Here is a 20,429-nt window from a genome sequence, read left to right as displayed (position 1 = left end):
AACAAGAAAAGCAACAACAAAACAACAAAAAAGCAACAACAAAGCATCGTGCAGGTTGTAGGATATAGAATTAATGGTATACAGTAGTGACAAGTAAATGTATAGAGAAAAGCTAGTTCAGGTTGAGTGAGCAGTTTAACTATAAGCTTTATCAAAAAGGAAGGTTTTAAGCCTAGTCTTAAAAGTAGAGAGGGTGTCTGCTCCCCGAATTTGGATTGGAAGCTGGTTCCACAGGAGAGGAGCTTGATAGCTAAAGGCTCTGCCTCCCATTCTACTTTTGCAAACTCTGGGAACCACAAGTAGGCCTGTATTTTGGGATCGAAGTGGTCTAATCGGGCGATACAGAACTATGAGATCTTTTAAATATGATGGAGCTTGACCATTAAGAGCTTTGTATGTAAGGAGGAGGGTTTTGAACTCTATTCTAGATTTTATGGGAAGCCAATGAAGAGAAGCTAGTGAAGGTGAAATATGATCTCTCTTTCCTAATCCAGTCAGCACTCTTGCTGCAGCATTTTGGATTAATTGAAGGCTTTTTAGAGAGTTATTAGGACACCCCAGAAGTAGGGAATTACAGTAGTCCAACCTAGAAGTAACAAATGCATGGACCAGTTTTTCGGCATCACTTTGAGACAGGATGCTTCTAATTTTAGCAATGTTCCGTAGGTGGAAGAAGGCTGTTCTAGAGATTTGTCTTATATGTGACGTAAATGCCAAATCCTGGTCAAAAATAACTCCAAGGTTCCTCACCGCAGTACTGGAGGCCAAAGTTATGTCATCTAAAGTAACTATATTGTTAGACAGCATATTTCTCATGTTTTTAGGCCCAAAGAGGATGATTTCAGTTTTGTCTGAATTTAGAAGTAGGAAATTGTAGGACATCCAGGTCTTTATGTCTTTTAGACATGCTTCAAGTTTGACTAATTGGTTAGTATCTTCTGGTTTCACAGATAAATAGAGCTGGGTATCATCTGCATAGCAGTGGAAGTTTATGGAATGTTTCCTAATAATTTTGCCTAAAGGTGACATGTACAGATTAAAAAGTATTGGTCCTAACACAGAGCCCTGTGGAACTCCATAGCTAACTTTGGTGCATAAAGAAGAGTCATCATTAACATGAACAAGTTGGAATCTGTCTGACAGATAAGATTTAAACCAATGTAATGTGGTTCCTTTAATCCCAAATCTATGTTCTAGTCTCTGTAATAAAATGTTGTGGTCAATGGTGTCAAATGCGGCACTAAGGTCTAGTAAGACGAGTACGGACACAAGTCCATTATCTGAAGCGAGGAGAAGATCATTGGAGACTTTTACTAGTGCTGTTTCTGTACTGTGATGAACTCTAAATCCTGACTGAAAGTCTTCATACAAATTATTCCTGTAAAGGTGATCACATAATTGTTTTGCAACTACTTTTTCCAGGATTTTAGAAATAAACAGGAGATTTGATATTGGTCTATAGTTGGCTAAATCACCTGGATCAAGACAGGGTTTTTTAAGTAATGGTTTGATTACAGCAACTTTATAAGCCTTTGGTACATAGCCAGTTTCTAAAGATAAGTTAATCAAATCTAATATGAATGTGTCTATTAAAGGTAGAACATCTTTAAGCAATTTGGTTGGAACAGGGTCTAAAAGACATGTTGTTAGTTTTGAGGAGGCGATAGTTGAACTTAGCTCAGTGAGATCTATGGGTGAAAAACAGTCTAAGATGGATTGGGGCCTTATTGAGGATTCTAGAGCTGTTGTACATGAAGATCTATCTGTAATATTTGTAGGGAGGATCTGGTGAACCTTTTCCCTAATGGCTGCAATTTTATCAGTAAAGAAAGTCATAAAGTCATTGCTGCTCAAAGTTAAGGGTATACTAGGCTCAACAGAACTATGGCTCTTAGTCAGCCTGGCTACAGTGCTGAACAGAAACCGGGGGTTGTTCTTGTTTTCCTCTATTAGTGCGGAATAATATGCTGTTCTGGCATCACGGAGAGCTTTTTTGTACACTTTTAAACTGTTTTTCCAGGCTAACCGGGATTCTTCTAAATTAGTGGAACGCCACTTCCTCTCTAATTTTCGTGACGCCTGCTTTAAGCTGTGCATTTGTGAATTGTACCATGGAGGTCGCCTCCTCTGATTCACTGCCTTCTTTTTCAGAGGGGCAACTGTATCTAGTATCATACGCAATGAGGCTGCAGAATCGTCAACTAAGTAATCAATTTGTACAGGAGTAAGATGGCTACTCACCATAGTATTGACACATGGTGGTGAAAAAGATGAAGAAATAATTTCTTTAAATGTATTCACAGCATTTTCAGATAAACATCTGCTGTAGTGGAATTTTTTCCTAACTGCTGTATAGTCCGTTATTGTAAATTCAAATGTTATTAGAAAATGGTCAGACAAAAGAGAGTTATGAGGAAATACTATTAAATTATCAGTTTCAATGCCATATGTAAGTACAAGGTCTAATGTGTGACTAAAACAGTGAGTGGGTTTATTTACATTTTGGGAAAAACCAATTGAATCTAGTAATGAATTAAACGCAGTGCTCAGGCAGTTACTGTCAGCATCTACATGGATGTTAAAGTCACCCACTATAATGACTTTATCTGTACTAAGCACTAAATCAGATAGAAAATCAGAAAATTCAATCAAAAACTCTGAATAAGGGACTGGAGGACGGTACACGATAACAAATAATAGTGGTTTTTGAGTTTTCCAGTTTGCGTGTGAAAGGCTAAGAGTAAGACTCTCAAATGAGTTATAACTATGTTTAGGTCTAGGAATTATTGATAAGCTAGAGTGAAATATTGCTGCTACTCCTCCACCTCGGAAAGAGGTGGAAGATGGGAGCAAGGGACAAAGAGGAAAGATGCCACTGGTTGGGAGGGACAGCGAGAGGACGGAGAGATGATTTGTGTTTGCTGTTGATGGGTGACTGGTTATGTCTGTATGTGTTTTAGTTACTTTTGCAAATAAGACATGACAGAAACATCGAAGAAAAACATTTGCAGAACAAAAAAGTGAGTTTGAATTCAAGCTTTTTCCTTTCATGTTTTCAGCACCACATTGAAAAAAGTTGTCTCAATCAGTACTAAGTCAACAGTGAACTTTAACAATAGTAAACTGCCACATTTAAGCTTCTGTTTTAAATTCTTGCATCTAAAAATTGTCCAAAGAAAAAGAGACAAGGCCTTAAAAACGAAATAAATAAGGACAGAGTGACAGCGCTGCTCCCGTTCATTTCTGCTGCATGTCAGCTTCGTATGTGCGATGTAGGGCAGCGCTGTCTTGCTACATCGTGTCTCAGTCATGGGTCATATTCTCACCATTCTTTTCTTACACGCCTCAATGACTTCATCAACTCTCCTCCACCTCCTCATCATCTGTCTCTGTGTTGCTTTTTCTACAGGCTTTCTGTCTGTTTCTCTAAAACCCACTTTCTGTCTTAAAACCTTTTTTGGGATCTGTTTGCATCAACCTCCCTTAGCTGGTTTTATTCTCAACTTTTACTGTTCAACGGTGTCTTCCTCTGTCAAGTAAAAGCTCCTTCTCATTGCCTGTTTGTCTTTTTTGTTCAGTTATTGTAACGTTTCCATTCCAAACATTGTCTAGGCTGATTAACTGTGATGAGCCTCCACCCTAAACTACATCATCCTTTGCACTCAACTTTTTTTCTGCAGCTCATTTTTCACTAAAACACAGACGGCAAAATGCTGTTGCACGCCAAGTTGAAATACATATGGGCTCAAATTGTTGTTTGATAAAAAAATCACTTTGCAACAGCTTCACGGACAGCAGACAGTCTAAAAATCAGGAGAATAAAAATAGAAATCTCTTGAGGGATAATTTTTTTCTTTTACATTTAAGTAAATTGGACTATTGGTGTGCTAAGCTGTGACTGAAAGATCAGTTAACCCTGTGCATAAATAACTCCCTTCCTTCCATTTCTGGTCTGATGCAAACGGTATAAATGCTTTGCTGAAACTTCACATAATACAGTACACTACACTACAGTAACAGTCCCTGTTGTACTTTTAAATTATATATTTATATTCCTTAGCTTTCTCTGTGTCAAAATAATGGCACATTGCATTTATTACTGTTTTAGGTTTCCAATAGCCTCTAAGGGAAATAATGACTCTTCAGCTACTAAATGCTCCACTCGGTTCGCCAGCTACTTAGTCAGTGTCTTGTTTGATGCTGGACAGCTAATGTACATTTAGTTATACTGTCCAAAAGAGATTTAAAAATGGTTTGCTGGGTAGTGAAAGGTTTAAGTATGTTTGAACCGACCAACATGACTAATAGATGACTGAGTGATTGAAAATCAACAGTTCCTCAACACTGCTTCCAGATGCATAGTTAAAAAAAAACATTACAAACTAGGGAAATTCTGGAAATGACAAATTTAATATGAATATGAACAGAGGGAGACAAGAGAGGCTATGAAAAAAGATCCTCAGATGCTTAATTTCTAACTATTATGGTTTAATTTCTCAGTTTCCAGGGTAACAGCTGGGTGTTGATTTGTACTGAAAGACAAAAAAAAAGTGTCATAAGAGAGAAAAATAACTAATTGTTAAAGAAATTATGAAAATGAGTACTGCATGTAACGTGGGATACAGTCATGAATAGAAGCTGCTGACAAACTTAAAAACAGCCTTGTACCTGTAGTGATGATGAGTTTAAACAAATAGCATGTCCTCTCTCTATGACCTTCTCTCCCTTTTCTGATTGATCTCCCCTAACTCATAGTCTCACTGTATTTACCTCACTTTTTAAACCTTAATCTTAATTCTTTGCACTTTTGTTCGTTTAAGTGTATGATTCTCATTCAGTCCTTCAGTCACAAGGAGAATGAGAGAAGGCTGTGTTCAGTTATAATTCTTGAGCTTAGAATAATTTTAAAAAAGTGATGGATGGAGGATTGATTAATGGATGGACAGATGACTGGCGGCTGTTCGGTAGCCTGTAGGATGTCACTGGCTGGCAGCACAAAGGAGACTGCTGTGTATTGATAACAGCACAGGAAGTGTTGCCGCAGCAACGAGAAACAGGGTTGAAAGATAAAGAAAAATGACTTGAATGAAAAGGCACTTTTAGTAAAATGTGTTTTGAAATGTTGAACCATTGTCTGTAGAGTTTGACTGTCAGTCATCAATTAGTACAAGAAGTGCATAAAAATGTAAATGCCTCATGTCAATCAAAGTTTATTGTTTGAGGTAATTGAGTACAGATTAAATAGAAATAGTGATTTACAGACATTGATAGTGAGCAGTGTATGAATCCTAATACCTCTGGTGCTTCCTCAAATTACAGCTGAGGAATTCGTATTGCTATTGTGTGTAACTGTGGAAATGGTGGAATAGCAGTTTTCTAGGTCAGAAAAACACTTATTTATAGATGTGGTTTTAGCAAAGGGACAAACTTTACTTGTGCCAGAAAAATACTTATAAAATGTGAAACAAGCATGGATAAAACTGCTAATGAAGCTTCGTGTTGAGTGTTCAGTAAAATGATATTAACTGGAAAAATGAGTGACTGACTACTGAAACCTGTAAGGTAAAAATAACCTGCTCCCAAAACAAAATATGTAACACAATCCACAGGAGGGTTGTCAAGATGCTTCTACAAACTAGAGCTACAAAACTGAGACAGTGAAGTTTAGGAAAGGTCTTATAATGTCAAATGTCTCCAAATTATGGTCTCTAATGCCACATCTGTGGTTTCCATGGTGACTTTTGTGATGCGTGAGTTGTGTGCAAAAATGCATCTGATGGCAGCAGAGCAACAACGTCACATTTCTGCATCTAAACTGCTTCTCTCATCTTTATACTTTTTGTGCTCATGTTCATACTTAGTTACATCTGTCCAAGTCTCTTACTACATCTTTCTCGCCAGTTTGAGGCACAGCAACCACTGAACATCACACATCTCCAATTACACATGTCATCTAACATACCTCATAAAGCATTTTATAATCTTATTGAGAAGTGAACATTTTACAAAATCAAACGCTGGAGGCAGTAATGCTAGAAATGCTTTATTTATCAAATCTGCCAACTATTTGAACAAAACAATAGAACACAATAAATTAAGTTAAGCAAACAGTTGTGTGAATATTGTTCTGAATACAGTCAAAGCAGATTGACTCATTTGTTTCTTTAACAACTTCTTTCTATGTGAAAGCATGATCAGCTGACACGAAAGGTCTAATGTGTGTTTTAACACTCTTACTGTAGCTGACATGAGTAAACCAGCAACAAACTCAAGCAGTTTTAAATGTCTAGCATTGACATACACATGGTGCAATTGTAGAGCTGCCAGAGAATAGAAAACAGGAGAAAACAGAGGAACGTCACTTGGGAACACGCAACAATGGAATGTGCTGATAACTGCAGCAAACTGGCAGACACAGGATGCACACACACCCACACAAACACACTCTTCACATACATTTAAAATACATACATAATAACTGCTGTTAACATTTTGCAACAAAACAGTGTTTGAAAATAAAAAAAAATAGTTTCAAAATACAACACACACGAATAAAAGCAAATTTCACAAGAGAACAGAAGCTGCACAACATAGTGAGGGGGCTTTCGTAGATGAATGAAAAAACAACTGTACTGTATATGTGACAGAGGTGTGTCTGGGTTACATTAATTAGGTTATGATTACTGCACAACCGAAGCCACAAGTTAACATTGGTACAAAGTCAGCAACAACTTGGATTCGTAAAACTAGATGGTACAAGTTTTCTATGCTACCATAGGTACCAGAAGTACCGCAGTATCTGTCTTAGATGCAGGTGCAGAAGGTGTTTTCTGTAGCAGTGACGATGGAGGATAAAATGATATTCAGAACCTAAAGATGAGAGATGATTGTGTGTTTTGTTTCTTACAGCTGGATTAAATGTATTGAAATCATAAGGATTTATTTTGAATTCTTGCTCCACTGCTTTGATACTCTAGCTGCCTACACACACACACAAACACACACACACCATCACATGCCGACCATTCTTATGCTTGTATCTGCTGCCAGTCCTCTCAGACTTAGTAACCCTTCACCCCTTAAACAAAAGGACCTTTTCCTGAGCTGTTACAGGCAGGCGGGTGCACACACATGCAGACAGACATCCACGCTCAAGGATCAGTTGCATTTTCATTTGAAACCAAGAACATTAAATCAATTCTCAGTTTTCTTTTTCACTGTGGTGCTGCTACAGATGTGTAGAGCAGAGGGTCAGAATGTAATAAACATGAGCATCTTGAAAAAGGGAAAAATAGCGGCTTGCTAAAACCCTTGAAAAAAGTAGCACTTTTTTGTGTTATATCATGAAAGTGGTTCCCCTCTCAGTTCCCATCCCTGCTGATAATCACAAATGCGTGGCTTGATTGTCCCTTTTCTGTCAGCTGCCTCTCCTAAGAAAAGGACTTTTCCGTCTCTCTTCCTGAGTGTCTCTCTCTTCTCTCTTTTATGTGTTTAGGGTCTGAAGATCATGGTTTTATCCGTGTTTGCAAAATTCCGCTTTGTAGTTGGAATGCCAGGAATGTTGCAAAAACTGGGCAGAGCGAACGCATAGTTTTAAACGGACATCTCTTTTAATATGTGTGAGACGAGTGATGACAGGAGAGAAAGTGCATGCACTAGAGAGAGACAGAGAATGAGTTGAAAATGGATGGACTGAAGGACAGACAAAGGCAACTGCAATGGGCGCACAACAAATCCTTGCACTAGAAAATATAACAGCAAAGTACATGTATAAATAAAACCAGTTTTTTCTTTTAGGTAAGACTTAAAGCCTAGAGTGTGTCTGTGTGTGTGTGTGTGTGTGATTCAAATGTAGAGGATTTTTGTCAGCCTAATTTCACATGAAGATAAAGTGTTATTTTCGTTTACACTTCATCCAACCCTTCTCCCTCCCTTCTTCTGTCTCACCCTCACTCATCTCAGCATGCTCCTGGCAGGAGTGCCTGAAGTGTTTAGAAAAAAGCCTTATAATAACACAAAGAAACACAGAAAGAACACTTAAACAAGGGGAGAAAAAAAGGTTTAGAAAGCAACTGAAGTCATTTTAGTTCATTCAATTCGGTATGCATTAAACAAATTTCACCCGGATGTAAAAGTACAGTATAGTCAATACACCATTGGTGTTTCTTTTCAGTATTTCTGGAAGTAAATTCCTCTGGAGATGGCTATTTTAACACTTCATGGTACATGACTGATGCTGACATAGGGGTTCAAACGATGAAGATTCAAACTCAAATATGCTAGAAAGTATTCATGCATTTACATGTTTTGCCTGGGAAGTACAGTACTTGCAAGAACAAATGTCATTGTGTAAGGCTGCAGTTTGTCAGTCATATCATTGCTTTCTTCTTTTGTGTCTGCGTTGCTGTAATTATATGAAGTCTGTTGCAAAATAGATAAAAGAAGGAGAACTCCTCTAACAGTTCCAGATACATGTGGCAGTGTGAGTGTCTCAGCGAGGGGGCTGGGAGGGACATGCACACTCGCATGTTTCATGGTGTGTGAGAAAGATCTCATCTATGACCCAGCGTGCCTGCGGCCTCCGATGGCGCTGGTGCAGAGTGACCTCTGGGGCGTACTTCAACACCTTGAGGAAACAGAGGAAAAACAGATTAAGAATAAAAAGGCTTAAAAAGGCAGATGACACAAGTTGTTCCCAGATTTGTTAGTGGGTGTTGCTCAGGATGCCAGTAAATCCTATGTGAATGTGAAAGAGGAGGAGACATGAGCAATGGAGAGGAAATAACAACAGTGTGATATTTTTAAAGAGCAGCATTCATGACAAATAACTGCAAGAGAAATACATGTCCTTCAGAGGAATTGCACATCACAAAACCTGACACTGGTCTTAAAATATAGATTGCATGGCAGACAAGGACACTGCCCTTCCTATATTCATCACCTATGGCTAAATTGAAAAACCTGTTTTTAACTTCATTCTTTCTTGTTTGTTTTCAGGGGGAGTAGGACCTGGAGCATGGCCCAGTAGGGGAACATGTGGGACATATTGCCTAGGGACTTCCTGTTGACTAAGCATAGACAAAACAGTGTACAGTGTGTAAGCTGCTCAAAGAAGCACCATACAGATTACAGGTATGTATGCAATGACTGATATATACAGTGGGCTGTTGACAGTTTTACAGTGTCAAACTGTTTGCATATTGGGGCTTTGAACTATAGTCAGATCATTATTTAGAAATATAGAACTGAAAAGAGGGTACAAGATTTTGTTTACACTGAAAATCTATAAACGTACTGTTGAATTGATTTTATCGTTAGATTAAGTCGACATTTTACTACAACTGACTTTGTTGCAAAAGGCCACATTGTTTGCAGTCGCCTCTTATTTAATGTGAAAATAGAATAAAGGTATGAATTATCCCACAGGTGATTGAGTGACTCTGTTTCCTTAACTCAGTGAAAGCGAGACTACCCATGATTTATGTCAGAACTTCCCAGCACTGCAACAACAATGTGAATCATAATGTTGTTCTCTAGAAGTCAGTTACAGGTCTATGACGGGATGCAAGGGGAAGAGGAGGGTGGACATTTTTATTTTAAATCCCACACGACATACAGCCTCACGCTTCTGGGAACTTACATAATAAACATAGCTTTTTCATACTTTCATGAAGTGACTCACAAACACATTTGTGTACATAGTAGCACAATTACAACTCAAATCCCACTTTTGTCTAAATTCTCATTGTACGGTTTTAAAATGGAGAGAGAGAGAGAGAGAGAGAGAGAGACCTATGGAACATGTTTCGATAATGAAGCTATACAAGAACAAAGACACAAAGAGATGGAAGGAAGAGAGAAAAGAATGAATGACAGGCTTGAATGGCGCATTGCAAAGGGATAAATTGAAAATGGGAATTGGGAAGAATGAAGGGATGATGGAAGCCCAGAGAGACGGGGAGTGATAGAAAGCTAACAATGAACTGAGAGAGATATGGGGAGATTGCGGAGAGAAAGGCAGGGCTGACATAGAAACGAATAGAGGAGAGAGGCAGGGGAGAAAGTGTGAGGCTGCTGGTGCATTGCTGCTTCATTGTTAATGCAGCGCCTGCCTCTGCACGCCCAATTTCTCCCTGTTCCTCCCTCCCTCCCTCTGCATCTGATTCTCTCCTCTTCACTCACTCAGGTCACAACCTAGCGTTTTGTCATTTTTCATACCTATTCCCCAGCACGGTCGAGTGGTATAACATTCACAGCAGAATTCTTTTCCCAATATGTAATTTATGGGAAAATGTGTTTGAAGGTCCGCTACTACGTCGCTTCTACCAGGCTCACACTGGTATTTAATTAAAATATAACCTGCAAGTTCTAAAATACCTCACGGCTGAAAAGGGCTTTGCACCTCCTGAGCTTTTCTGCAGCAGATGCAGTGCTCGTTTTTGCACACTAGGTGTCAAAGGATGCGATCAGCCATTATGAAAAGTAAAAATTAGATTCCTTTTCTTGCCTCCTCCCTTTGTTGTACGTTTACCTTCCCTTTACTTCTTCAACCACTGTTTCTGTAGTAAATCCTTTTATTATCATAACATATGCATATTGTCGAAGTTAATATGCGTGTGTTTGGCAGCACAGCTGATCTTTGTACACTCTCTGATAATAATTATTGCCAGTTGCATTAAAACATGTATGAAAAAACAAAGAAACGAAGAGTGTTTCAACTGGCTTTGTGTGTCTTCGTGTTGTAAGACCTACCTCATGTAGTTTGGGTGTCGTCTTGGAGGCTTGGCAGGTGCAGCCATTGTTCCAGTTATTAGTTCCACATCCACAGTTGCCTCCACAACGTTGCACCAGCAGACACCGGGGGAAGAACACGGCATTGGTGGCTCTCAGCTCCTCGCGCAGGTTTACAGAGTAGTTGCGTGGGGTACAGCTGTACCTCTTGACATCATCGTAGAGACGATTAAGATCAACTGGACAGACAGATACAAAGTAGTATGTTACCTCTTGACTGTGATGGTTTGCACTCTACTTAACACTCACATGGTCACTTGGATTTTAGGCTTTTCTTGTTGTATTTCCGTTAACTTGGCAACTTAGCTTTGCTTTCATACATCTGCTGCTACATTTTTTTATGTCTTACTAGTACTGTCATTAGACAACTAACTGAATACGATAGTACTGACTTCAGGCTCTGTGCAGTATGGAACCTGACTTCAGACTGTAAAAAAGAGATACATGTAATGGCGCATAAGGAGAAAACTATAACAATCCTCAGCTTTGGAAAGGATTTTCTGGGATCAAAATATAAGCATGAGTGACAAATGAAAACGTGCAGGAGACACAGAATACATTTTCTGTGAAATATGGGGGGAACAATTTAGTTTATACAAGGCAATCCAAAGTGACCAGGCAGTTTGAAGATTGGAGATAGAAATGTAAGAAAAGATAAGAAAAATAACGAAAAGATTGAGATGGGGGAGCAACAATCAGCTCTAAATCAAATGCTTTTTTTCAATGAGGTGATCAGAAAAATGATAATCAACACATTCCCCAAACCACTGATGGTGATCACACAAACCCATTGAAACTGATTTTTCTTTACTGTAAAGGATAATTTCTGTCATTTTCTAAAATAAGCCTATGACCATATAGACACAGAAACACACTTTAGAGATGAGGCCAAAAGACAGTGTCCGTGTATCGTCCCCATGTAGAGAATGTTAATTCTAAACTGACATGTTATGATCTGTCTGTGAGTCTGCAGACTAATGGACATTAACACTGGAATAAAGGTATAAAATGATCAAAGTTATCCTTTAAGGAAATGTTTAAAATTGTAGAACGGCAAATGGAAATGCTTATCAATAGAGCAAATTGAACTGATCCAAGCTCTTTGCATTCTCTGGTTTGGCTAATTTATGACACACAACAAAGGAAGTAAATAAAAGTTTAGGGTATTCTGGTGCTTTGAGCATCATAGGATGCACCTACTGGACTACTGTCTTAGTCTTCACCATCTGCATACGCCACTTTAGAAGGGGATTGAACAGCACATCATTAAAAGCAACACAACATGTGTTCACTTTTATGGTACACTGCAACTATCCTCTATTCAAAAAACAGAGGAATGGCACTAAACTGACCTAACTGTAGTAGTGAGATGAGCTCCGCAACCTCATGCTCAGAACTGTTTAGGCAGTTTTGGTAGAGGGAGCCTGTTCACATGGATAAGTCGGCACCACAGAGGGAAGCTGGTGAAGCACATTGGCCAGTCTGTAGCCATTTAGAGCCCAAACCGTGAGTGATTGCCAAACGACTGGCATCTGGCTTATTGCACTCTTGCAGGATCAGCAGCATCATAGATTGGGTTTCTCACCATGGCTCCAGTTTTCAAAAAGGGATATGCAGCATGCTCCCAGACAAGGCCAGAGCAAGTGATGTTGAGATCTTAGACCACCACTGAAAGTAGAGGCATGGTTTGTGTGTGATGGGCATTCTACAGCCAGTCCAAAATGGGATTTGCTATTTCGTTCTTTCGCCCCAACAAGCAGAACACACAAAGCACATAAAAGCAATTTCAGAGCAAAGCCTGGGTGTAATGAGATTGTTTTTTTGAAACAATTCTATTTTAGTATATTCTTTAGACAAGTTCATTTTTTTGTGCAGATGAATGAAATGTTCATGGGTCGCTACTAGATTTTCAGTCATTAAAGTACAAGAGGTTGTTATGACCCTCTGCAGGACTAAAGAGCTTGTCAAGTACAATATTTACAGTGAACTACGGACCAGCGTGGTTAGGTTGGCTTGCTTTTGAGGTTTTTGGCAACACTCACAATAAAGATCAGTCATGCAATACAAACTGTCAAGAAATCCTTTTTATATATTAGTATGATAATTAACAAATCTGCATGAAATGCAATGTTGTGCAATAGCAGAGAGCAAGCAAAGGAGCATGCAGTGGGGATCAAGGGAAGTCTAATAGTATTGATCAATAAGTAACTAGTTGGTCACAAAAAGAAATTTATGCAGTGGGTTTTCTGTTCAAACAGATCATGTGGGAATCTCAAGGTGCGATGATTTGCTTTGGAAATGCACGGAGAGTGATTTAGGTAGGCACTGCACCATTTCTATGACCATTGATAGTGGTTTCATTTTGGTAACATTCCCCATATTTACATACTGAAATGTGTTTTCTGTCTTTTAAACCCCTGTTTCCTCCCTCCATCCAAAGACATGTAGCTAGGTTAAGTGGTGACTGTAAATTGTCTGTAGGTGTAAGTGTGAGTTTAAAATTCTATTGGGTCTGATGGTCACATAAGTGACAGTATGAAATAGGAGAAAGGCACAGGTCACATGTTTACGCTTGTGAGTGAATACACATGTATGCTGCATGCGTGTATGTGTGTGTGTGTGCGAGTAGTTTGTTTGCAGGACTGTGTCTTCTTAAAAAGAATGAGTGTAATCTCAAAAATGCAGTGGAGTGAAACCTTATCGGTGACTGACCGGGAGAAAAAGACCAAGTGCAACCAAGACACTGAGTCTGTCATTCACACAGACACCAAAAAAATCGATATATGTGCACGTGTGTAAAAAGGATTGAATATATATCCTGCTCTATGTAACAGGCAAGAATATGACAGAATACTGAATACTTTTTTATGTAAATATATTTTATGAGTCAAATACATGTGAGTTAGTAAATTTGTCACTTTTTGTCTTGTAATTAGACTTTCTGCCCTTCGTTGAAACAAAGGTGTGTGTGAGCCACTGCATGTGTGTCTTAATGACAACAAGTCTAAGCTGCTGACTGTGGCAAATTTCTGCTCCACTGCACAGTTTGAATTTCCAATTATAGAGAACTACACTGGTACAGTGTATCAAAGACCCGTAGCACCAATGCAGCTCTCTATGGTGCTGTAACATGCACACCCTCCCTATATATGGATCCCCTTCATGATGGCCCAGCACAGACATGCACTGATAAGAAGAGATAGATTTGCTGTCAAACACAAATATTTACTAAAGAACAGGAGAGCCCTCGGGTAGAGAGACAGAAGAGGGCAGGAGAGAGAGACAGAGAGAGACAGAGGCACAGGTGAGAGAGATGAGGTCGAAAGCACTCAGGTCTGTTCCAAGCTTGAATACACACACACAAACATCCCTGAGCACAATATCCACATAACTGTGTGAGTGTGTGTCTGTGTGCCTCTGTGTGTGCCAAAATGTCATATCTGCTTCTAGATATCTGCTGTAGCTGTACATCCTGAGGACAAAATCTATTGCCTCAGTGACTCTGGGTTGTTAGCACAGACTTCACAGTAAAGAAATGCCTTGAACTGCCGGCCCCCTCTCAATTCAAATCTGTCACTAACTCACTATCAGACCCCTGAAGAAAAAACTGCTCATTTGATGACGTTAGTCAGTCTCTGTTGCAGCTATATTCATTGATACTTTTGAAAGTGTTTTTCCAATCATCGTTTACTTCTATTTTTCTAGTTCCCGGTTCAGTAGAGGGGAGTAAAGTGCACAGATGCTTCTTCTGCTGCATCTTTGTAATTCTCCTATCCTGCCAAGTAAAGTGTGTGGATGTACTCAACCACTAAACAACCGTACAGTATACTGTAATATTGTAGCCCTCCAGCTTACTTGACACAAGCTGGAAAATGTGGTTTCTGTTGAATATGCACCACTTCATTATCATGAATTCATTGGCTGTCAACTGTGCTATATTCTATCATAAGGCTGCAATATGGCTTTATCACAGTCATTACAGCCCTGACAAATAATTTCCTTCATGTTACAGAGCTGTAGGCTTTGTCCTCTGCAGTGGTTTACCACTGAGATTTTGTAGGCCTATAGCCCAGTTTATGAGATTGGACCCCTGCTGTGTGTGTCTTTCTTGGTCAGCACAAGGATGCACGCTCTCCCCTCCCCTCTACAACAACAGGTCCCACTGACTGCACCAGTCTGCAGGGAAATACTGAGAGTGCAGCAGAGTTGTTGAGATCACCATCTGCAGCATATAAAACAACATGAGAATATTACCGCTCCCATTGTCCTGATTTAACTTTACTAACTCAGCATGGCACTTCCCCTTTTCCCCAACATTGTATTTTTATACAAAAAAGTCAATGGTTTTTAAATGTCTCTTTATACAAAATATGGTGCTGCATACCAACACTGTATATATGATCTTAAAACCATAAATGTTATTTTACTGTTTAATCATAGTGAGCCTGCTATAGAACATTTTGTATCTGTGGAAACTTCCAAAGCCCCATTTAGGCTTATTATCTATGTTCATGTAAACTCTAAGGTCTTCTGTGATGTGAAGAGTTAACTGCTGTCAAACTTCTGATCAATCTGCTATGAACTTTTTACACAAAAACACTTTTTCAGCCTTGTTAGTCGCTTGTGTGTTTGTGCTTAGACACCAAATTGTTGGGCTAATTTATAAATTAATGACTATTGTCATTCCTAATAATTTACTTTGGTTCTCATTTATGGTTAGATAACAATGAATACTGTGACTTCATATCTTTTCATTCATTTGTTACAGCCCAGTACTGTCTTAATGTAATTACTCAGCACATACCACCAGATGAGTTTAAACCATGTGAAAGTGATTACTGCATGCAGGGACAAACAGTTTGTTTTCAGCATGACTGTGAGACAATGTTGTGCTTAGGATGATGTACATATGGTTATTGGTCAGGATTCTAAATTTCCTCAAGTAGCTGCAAAACTTGGAGGCAGAAAGAATGTCTCACCTTTATTATGTCTGCTTGCCAGATGATAGGCTCTGGATATATAATGGATGTGCGTTTGAGTGTAGATGCTGTCCAGATCCTGCTTCCAGGTGCTTGGGCTCAGGGACCTGAAAAGTTCTTCTACAGTATCAAAGGAGGCGATTGTCCGGTCCAAATCATCCAGGGAGAAGGGTACCTCAGTGACTAACACAGGCATCTGAGCAAGGATCAGAAGGCAAACACAAAATGGTCAATTCCATTACTAATGTTTTGTGACCCTACACGGGCTCAGTGGTTACAGATAATGGATGGAGAAAAGTGAGTAAATACCAAAATGTAAAAATACTTTATCACAGGTCCTGAATTTAAAATGCTAAGTAAGTAAAAATACAAAATCATTAGCTCAAAGAACAGCATACTTGAAGTACCAAAAGTAAGCCTACTCTTCATGGGTCATTTCACATCAGTAAATATGATATTAAAAAGGAATAAAGAACCGTGAACATAAAGATCACAGTCATCATTGGTTCTACCAAGTTAAGACTTTTCTCAGGTTTCCTATTACTAAACTAAACTAAATTAACCATATTTTGCACTTACTGGAAAACTAAATTAATTTTAGTTTGCATTTAGTTTTAGAGATTGTGGCTTATCTACACAACACAGCCACAATAATACAACCACCTGGTGGTTTCATATTTATGTTGGACAGGGCTCGTCATAGGAATAAGAAAATGGGAAATAATCTACAGGTGTGAGAACACTGCTTTTTGTGTATCGGGCTGCGTAGCCCAACCTTTCAAAGCTGTTATTTTTACTGCAGAGTATATTTTCAGTAAAATGGGAAGCATATCTAAATTAGTAGCATATCTCACAGATGATACTTATGGTCACTGCTCACTGGCTATTTATTTAGAGTGGAGGCAATTGCAATGGCATTCTTAAAGCATCCAGAACTAACATTGCAACTATAGACCAAAGGACAAGGAATAGTGATGAGGAGATATGAGGAGCCTATGGAAAAGAAAAGTTAATACAGGAGCAGAAAGACCGTTGAGACTTAGTAACACTTATTGTAGGTGACCTAATTAATATAAGGAGAAAAAAAAGATAATTTAACTTCACCACACTGAAAAAACGAAACCCCAGCTCATGTAAAATAAATGATGAAAGTTCAGTATTTTACATTTTGTTTTAATTAATCGTGTTTACATAAAGACTGATAACCAAAAAATTAGATACTGTACAAACTTTTTTCAGATCAGATCACCCAAACTTTATCTCTTTCTAAAGTATTAAAACTTTCTTGTTACTCAGGTGTGTCCTGTGAGATTGATTTTCAAACAATAAATGGTTCTAAATGACATCTCTTTGATTTTGCCTTGAGCATTACCTGTAAAGACTGGATTTGTTTTTAAAAAGGATTAAAATCAACATTAAATTTAGACAGCTGTCTAAGAAAAGCCAGCAAATCTGGATATGAGAAAGCAAAAAAACAACGGATGACAGATGTGCTGTGAGAGCTGTAACAGAAAACAAGTCAGAAACATCACTAACAACCTCCACAGAGCAGGGGTGAAGGTATCACAATCCACTCTTCATCAAAACAAAGGTTGCTCCATTTTGTGTTGTTTCAGTGTTATTATTAGGTGACTAATAAAAATGTGTGGTCCTGGCAAAAATGTTGATATTGTACAGAAAGTCAAGCATGTCCATGTCATTTTAACTTTAAGACTTTAATAGTTCACAGTGTGTATGTGTGTGCATGACTCACCGACATGGACACAGTGACAGCCTCCCAGTTGGTGTTGGATGCAGGTAGAGGCGAGTCATACTGCAGAAATCAATCGATAGATCAGTTGAGTATACAATGGCTAAAGAGCCACACTGAAGGGAAGGCAATAGAAAGACCACTCTGTTCCTTAAAAAGTGCTTTTAAAGAACGACTGTCAAAAAGCTTTCAGCTTGGTTGTGACTGACTGAGGCCATTAGATGCAATACTAACTATGTCAAATAGTTAACAGATTAATATTTAATGATTTAAGGAGGACAAAAGCAACCATGGAAGGGTCCTGCTATGGGTGACTTTTACCTCCCTGAGAGCACATTTACACATCACAATAACTGGACACAGAGGCTTTTACATTTACTCAGTTACTGTGAGTGATGGTTGAGGTTAGGCATCTAGATATAATAAAACCCTAAGAGGCCAAAGGCAAACCTTTCCATTTATCAAGGCAAGATTTTACTGTTTTACATTTCAAATTGTAACATTTAAACATAGCCCCTAGAAGACAGGATCAATTCACATGTACTGTAATTCAAGATAATCCAGGATATATCCGGTCTATCTGTATATCAGTAAAAGTTCAAAGAATCTCCAGAGAAGCTGGTCACAGTGTGTTTTAGAATGTGTTTGTAAAAGAAATTTGACTCAAGTCAAAGATCATTTAAGGTGATACACATGTCAGAATGACATGTCTTGCACAAATGCACACATTCTTTGTCTTACTCTCTTTCTCTCTATAACACACACGCACACACACACACACACACACACAGTCTCTTTCATCACCTCTTTACACACGCATAAAATGTCGCTGGCTATTGAATCCCTCTCCTTGAACAGTCTTAAATACCATCTCATGTCAACGAGGGATAGTAAATCTGTCTCAACCACTCTTCAAAGACACAGTGCCGTCACTTTGTGTGTGTGTGTGTGTGCGTGTGTCTGAGAATGTAATAAAGTTGACATCAAAGCCTGTCAGTGTGCAAAGGTTTTTATTTAACAGATTCTTAAAGGTGGATAAATGTACTCATACACATAAACACACACCCAGAGCAGCTGTGAGTGTGGTCAGAAGGTTTCCTGTAAGAATGTGTGCATGTCTGTGAACAAGTAAATGCATGTTTATACATTCCTAGTCACATTTCCTTTTAAGGTTAAATGCTTCATGTCAAGCACATCTAGGCCACTTGATATGTTAGAAAAAAAGTTTACGAGAAAGAACGCGTAGACTGAAAACCTGAGTGATTATCTTACCTTCTTATATTTGACCTCTTTTAGAAAATGTGTTCTTGTTTAATGTAAATTCAAAATTGATTTGCCTTGAATATATTTATTTAAAATACATTGTGCCTGTAGTATCAGTCTATTCTCATCTCAGAGGCGTCCAAAAGTGCCCATTTGTGCCCTTCTGCGTTACATGCTGACTATTAGGGTACCCGTTTGCGTAAGTGAGTAATGCTCAGACGCAATATTTCATGCTTAAAGCAATGACACAGAGTACAAAGTGGAAAAATCTCACACGACTTTTCCACAGGAGACCAGGGTTCAACTCTAGTGCTAGATTTAGTGCTAGATCTTTAATGATGATCGTAACACAGTGTGGCGCACTTGGTTACTATAGTAAGAAAGTATGTGTGTGGCGACGTTTCTTTTTGTAGCATTTTGTTTTTATGTGATTTATCTTGTAACTTAACTTTAACCGCTGTTGTTTCCTAATTTAACCTTACCTTGAAGTTATTTCCCTAACCCTAATGCAGTTTTTGTGTGTTTATGAAGTTGGTCTCATAGCGTCAAATAGTGGTGCTTCTGGAGCACCCAGGAGGGCATCAATATGAAATTCCAAAGGATTTCAAATCAGCATTTAGTAGATGCACATTGTGACAGAAGTTACAGCACTGAACTCAGCTTTGTCAGGCAGCATTGAATTTGTGAGTGGACAGCATTTATCCAGCCAACAAATGGACTAAGTTTTGAGTTGGCCGAGATGCTTTGAGTGTTCTTTTTTCTTCGTGGCGGAGCTTTTGGGTTTTTACCAGTTATTGGATCTCAACATAAACTCATACCTACAATCTTAAGTACCTAAGTCACTAGTCATTAATTGCTTTCTGACAATATGTCATTAACTGTAGTGAGCAAATGGCTAAGTTGACAAGACTGCACATGAAAAAGTCATTTGACTGGACATGGGAAGGTCATGTGTCCCCACAATGCACACGCTCTACTGCTCCAACACAGACTGACCAGTATTTTTATCAGGAGCTAAGGAGCAAAAAAGAGGTTGTCACATTAATCCATGTCCATATTTATTTAATTATATCACAGCTATTTGCAGGTACATATTCATGCAGGCTGACATCGCCATTGCAATTACGATTAGTCTTGCAGCACTAAGCTAAAGGAAATATTTTAGGGAATACTGCCATATTTACTGGTGGTGAGGGAATAGGGTACATTGTTTTTTACAGTAGCATTCTAGTGGTGGGGACACCAGGGAGCTGTACTTTTCAACCTCCATTTTGTTGAGTTGGAGCTGCAGAGGATCAAGTATGTGGTAGATGACTAGGAAGGCAAGAGCACTTCCGTGTCCACTTTTACCTTACATGACACAAAATGCCCAAAATATTCGCTAACAGCCAGTAAGTGTTTAAGTGTAAGTGTTGTCTGAAATTATTCTTGAAAGTAAAACAAATAAAAACTATACACTTATGACAGAGATAAAGCTGAAAGTAATTTATGATTCTTCATTATTTTCTAACAAGTAAATGGAGTATTTGGAGTATTTCTAAAGAAACAGCTCATGAAATGTTTATCTAATGCAATTAACCTTCCTCTTGTGTTAGGGTCGGCACCGACCCATTTTCAGTTTTAAATGCATAAAAAAACCATATACA

The 20,429-nt window shown here is 38.6% G+C and overlaps 1 protein-coding gene across 2 annotated transcripts in view; it reads right to left on the bottom strand.

The window, feature by feature from the left end:
- Window positions 1-6,030: 6,030 nt before the first annotated feature.
- The window catches only part of pdgfd (platelet derived growth factor d), a 41,363-nt gene continuing 26,964 nt past the window's right edge, over window positions 6,031-20,429 (bottom strand). For both annotated transcript variants that reach the window (XM_067508346.1, XM_067508347.1), the window contains exons 4-7: window positions 17,524-17,583; window positions 15,771-15,966; window positions 10,753-10,970; window positions 6,031-8,626 (exon numbers count right to left, since the gene is read on the bottom strand). In XM_067508346.1, coding sequence (XP_067364447.1) covers window positions 8,492-8,626; window positions 10,753-10,970; window positions 15,771-15,966; window positions 17,524-17,583 — 609 coding nt within the window. In that variant the 3' untranslated portion in view covers window positions 6,031-8,491. The remainder of the gene's footprint in view (window positions 8,627-10,752; window positions 10,971-15,770; window positions 15,967-17,523; window positions 17,584-20,429) is intronic.

Source organism: Channa argus, chromosome 6 (genome assembly GCF_033026475.1).
Source record: "Channa argus isolate prfri chromosome 6, Channa argus male v1.0, whole genome shotgun sequence".
Lineage (NCBI taxonomy): Eukaryota > Metazoa > Chordata > Actinopteri > Anabantiformes > Channidae > Channa > Channa argus.
Note: the sequence above shows the minus strand (reverse complement) of the source record. Positions and strands in the feature narration are given on the sequence as shown.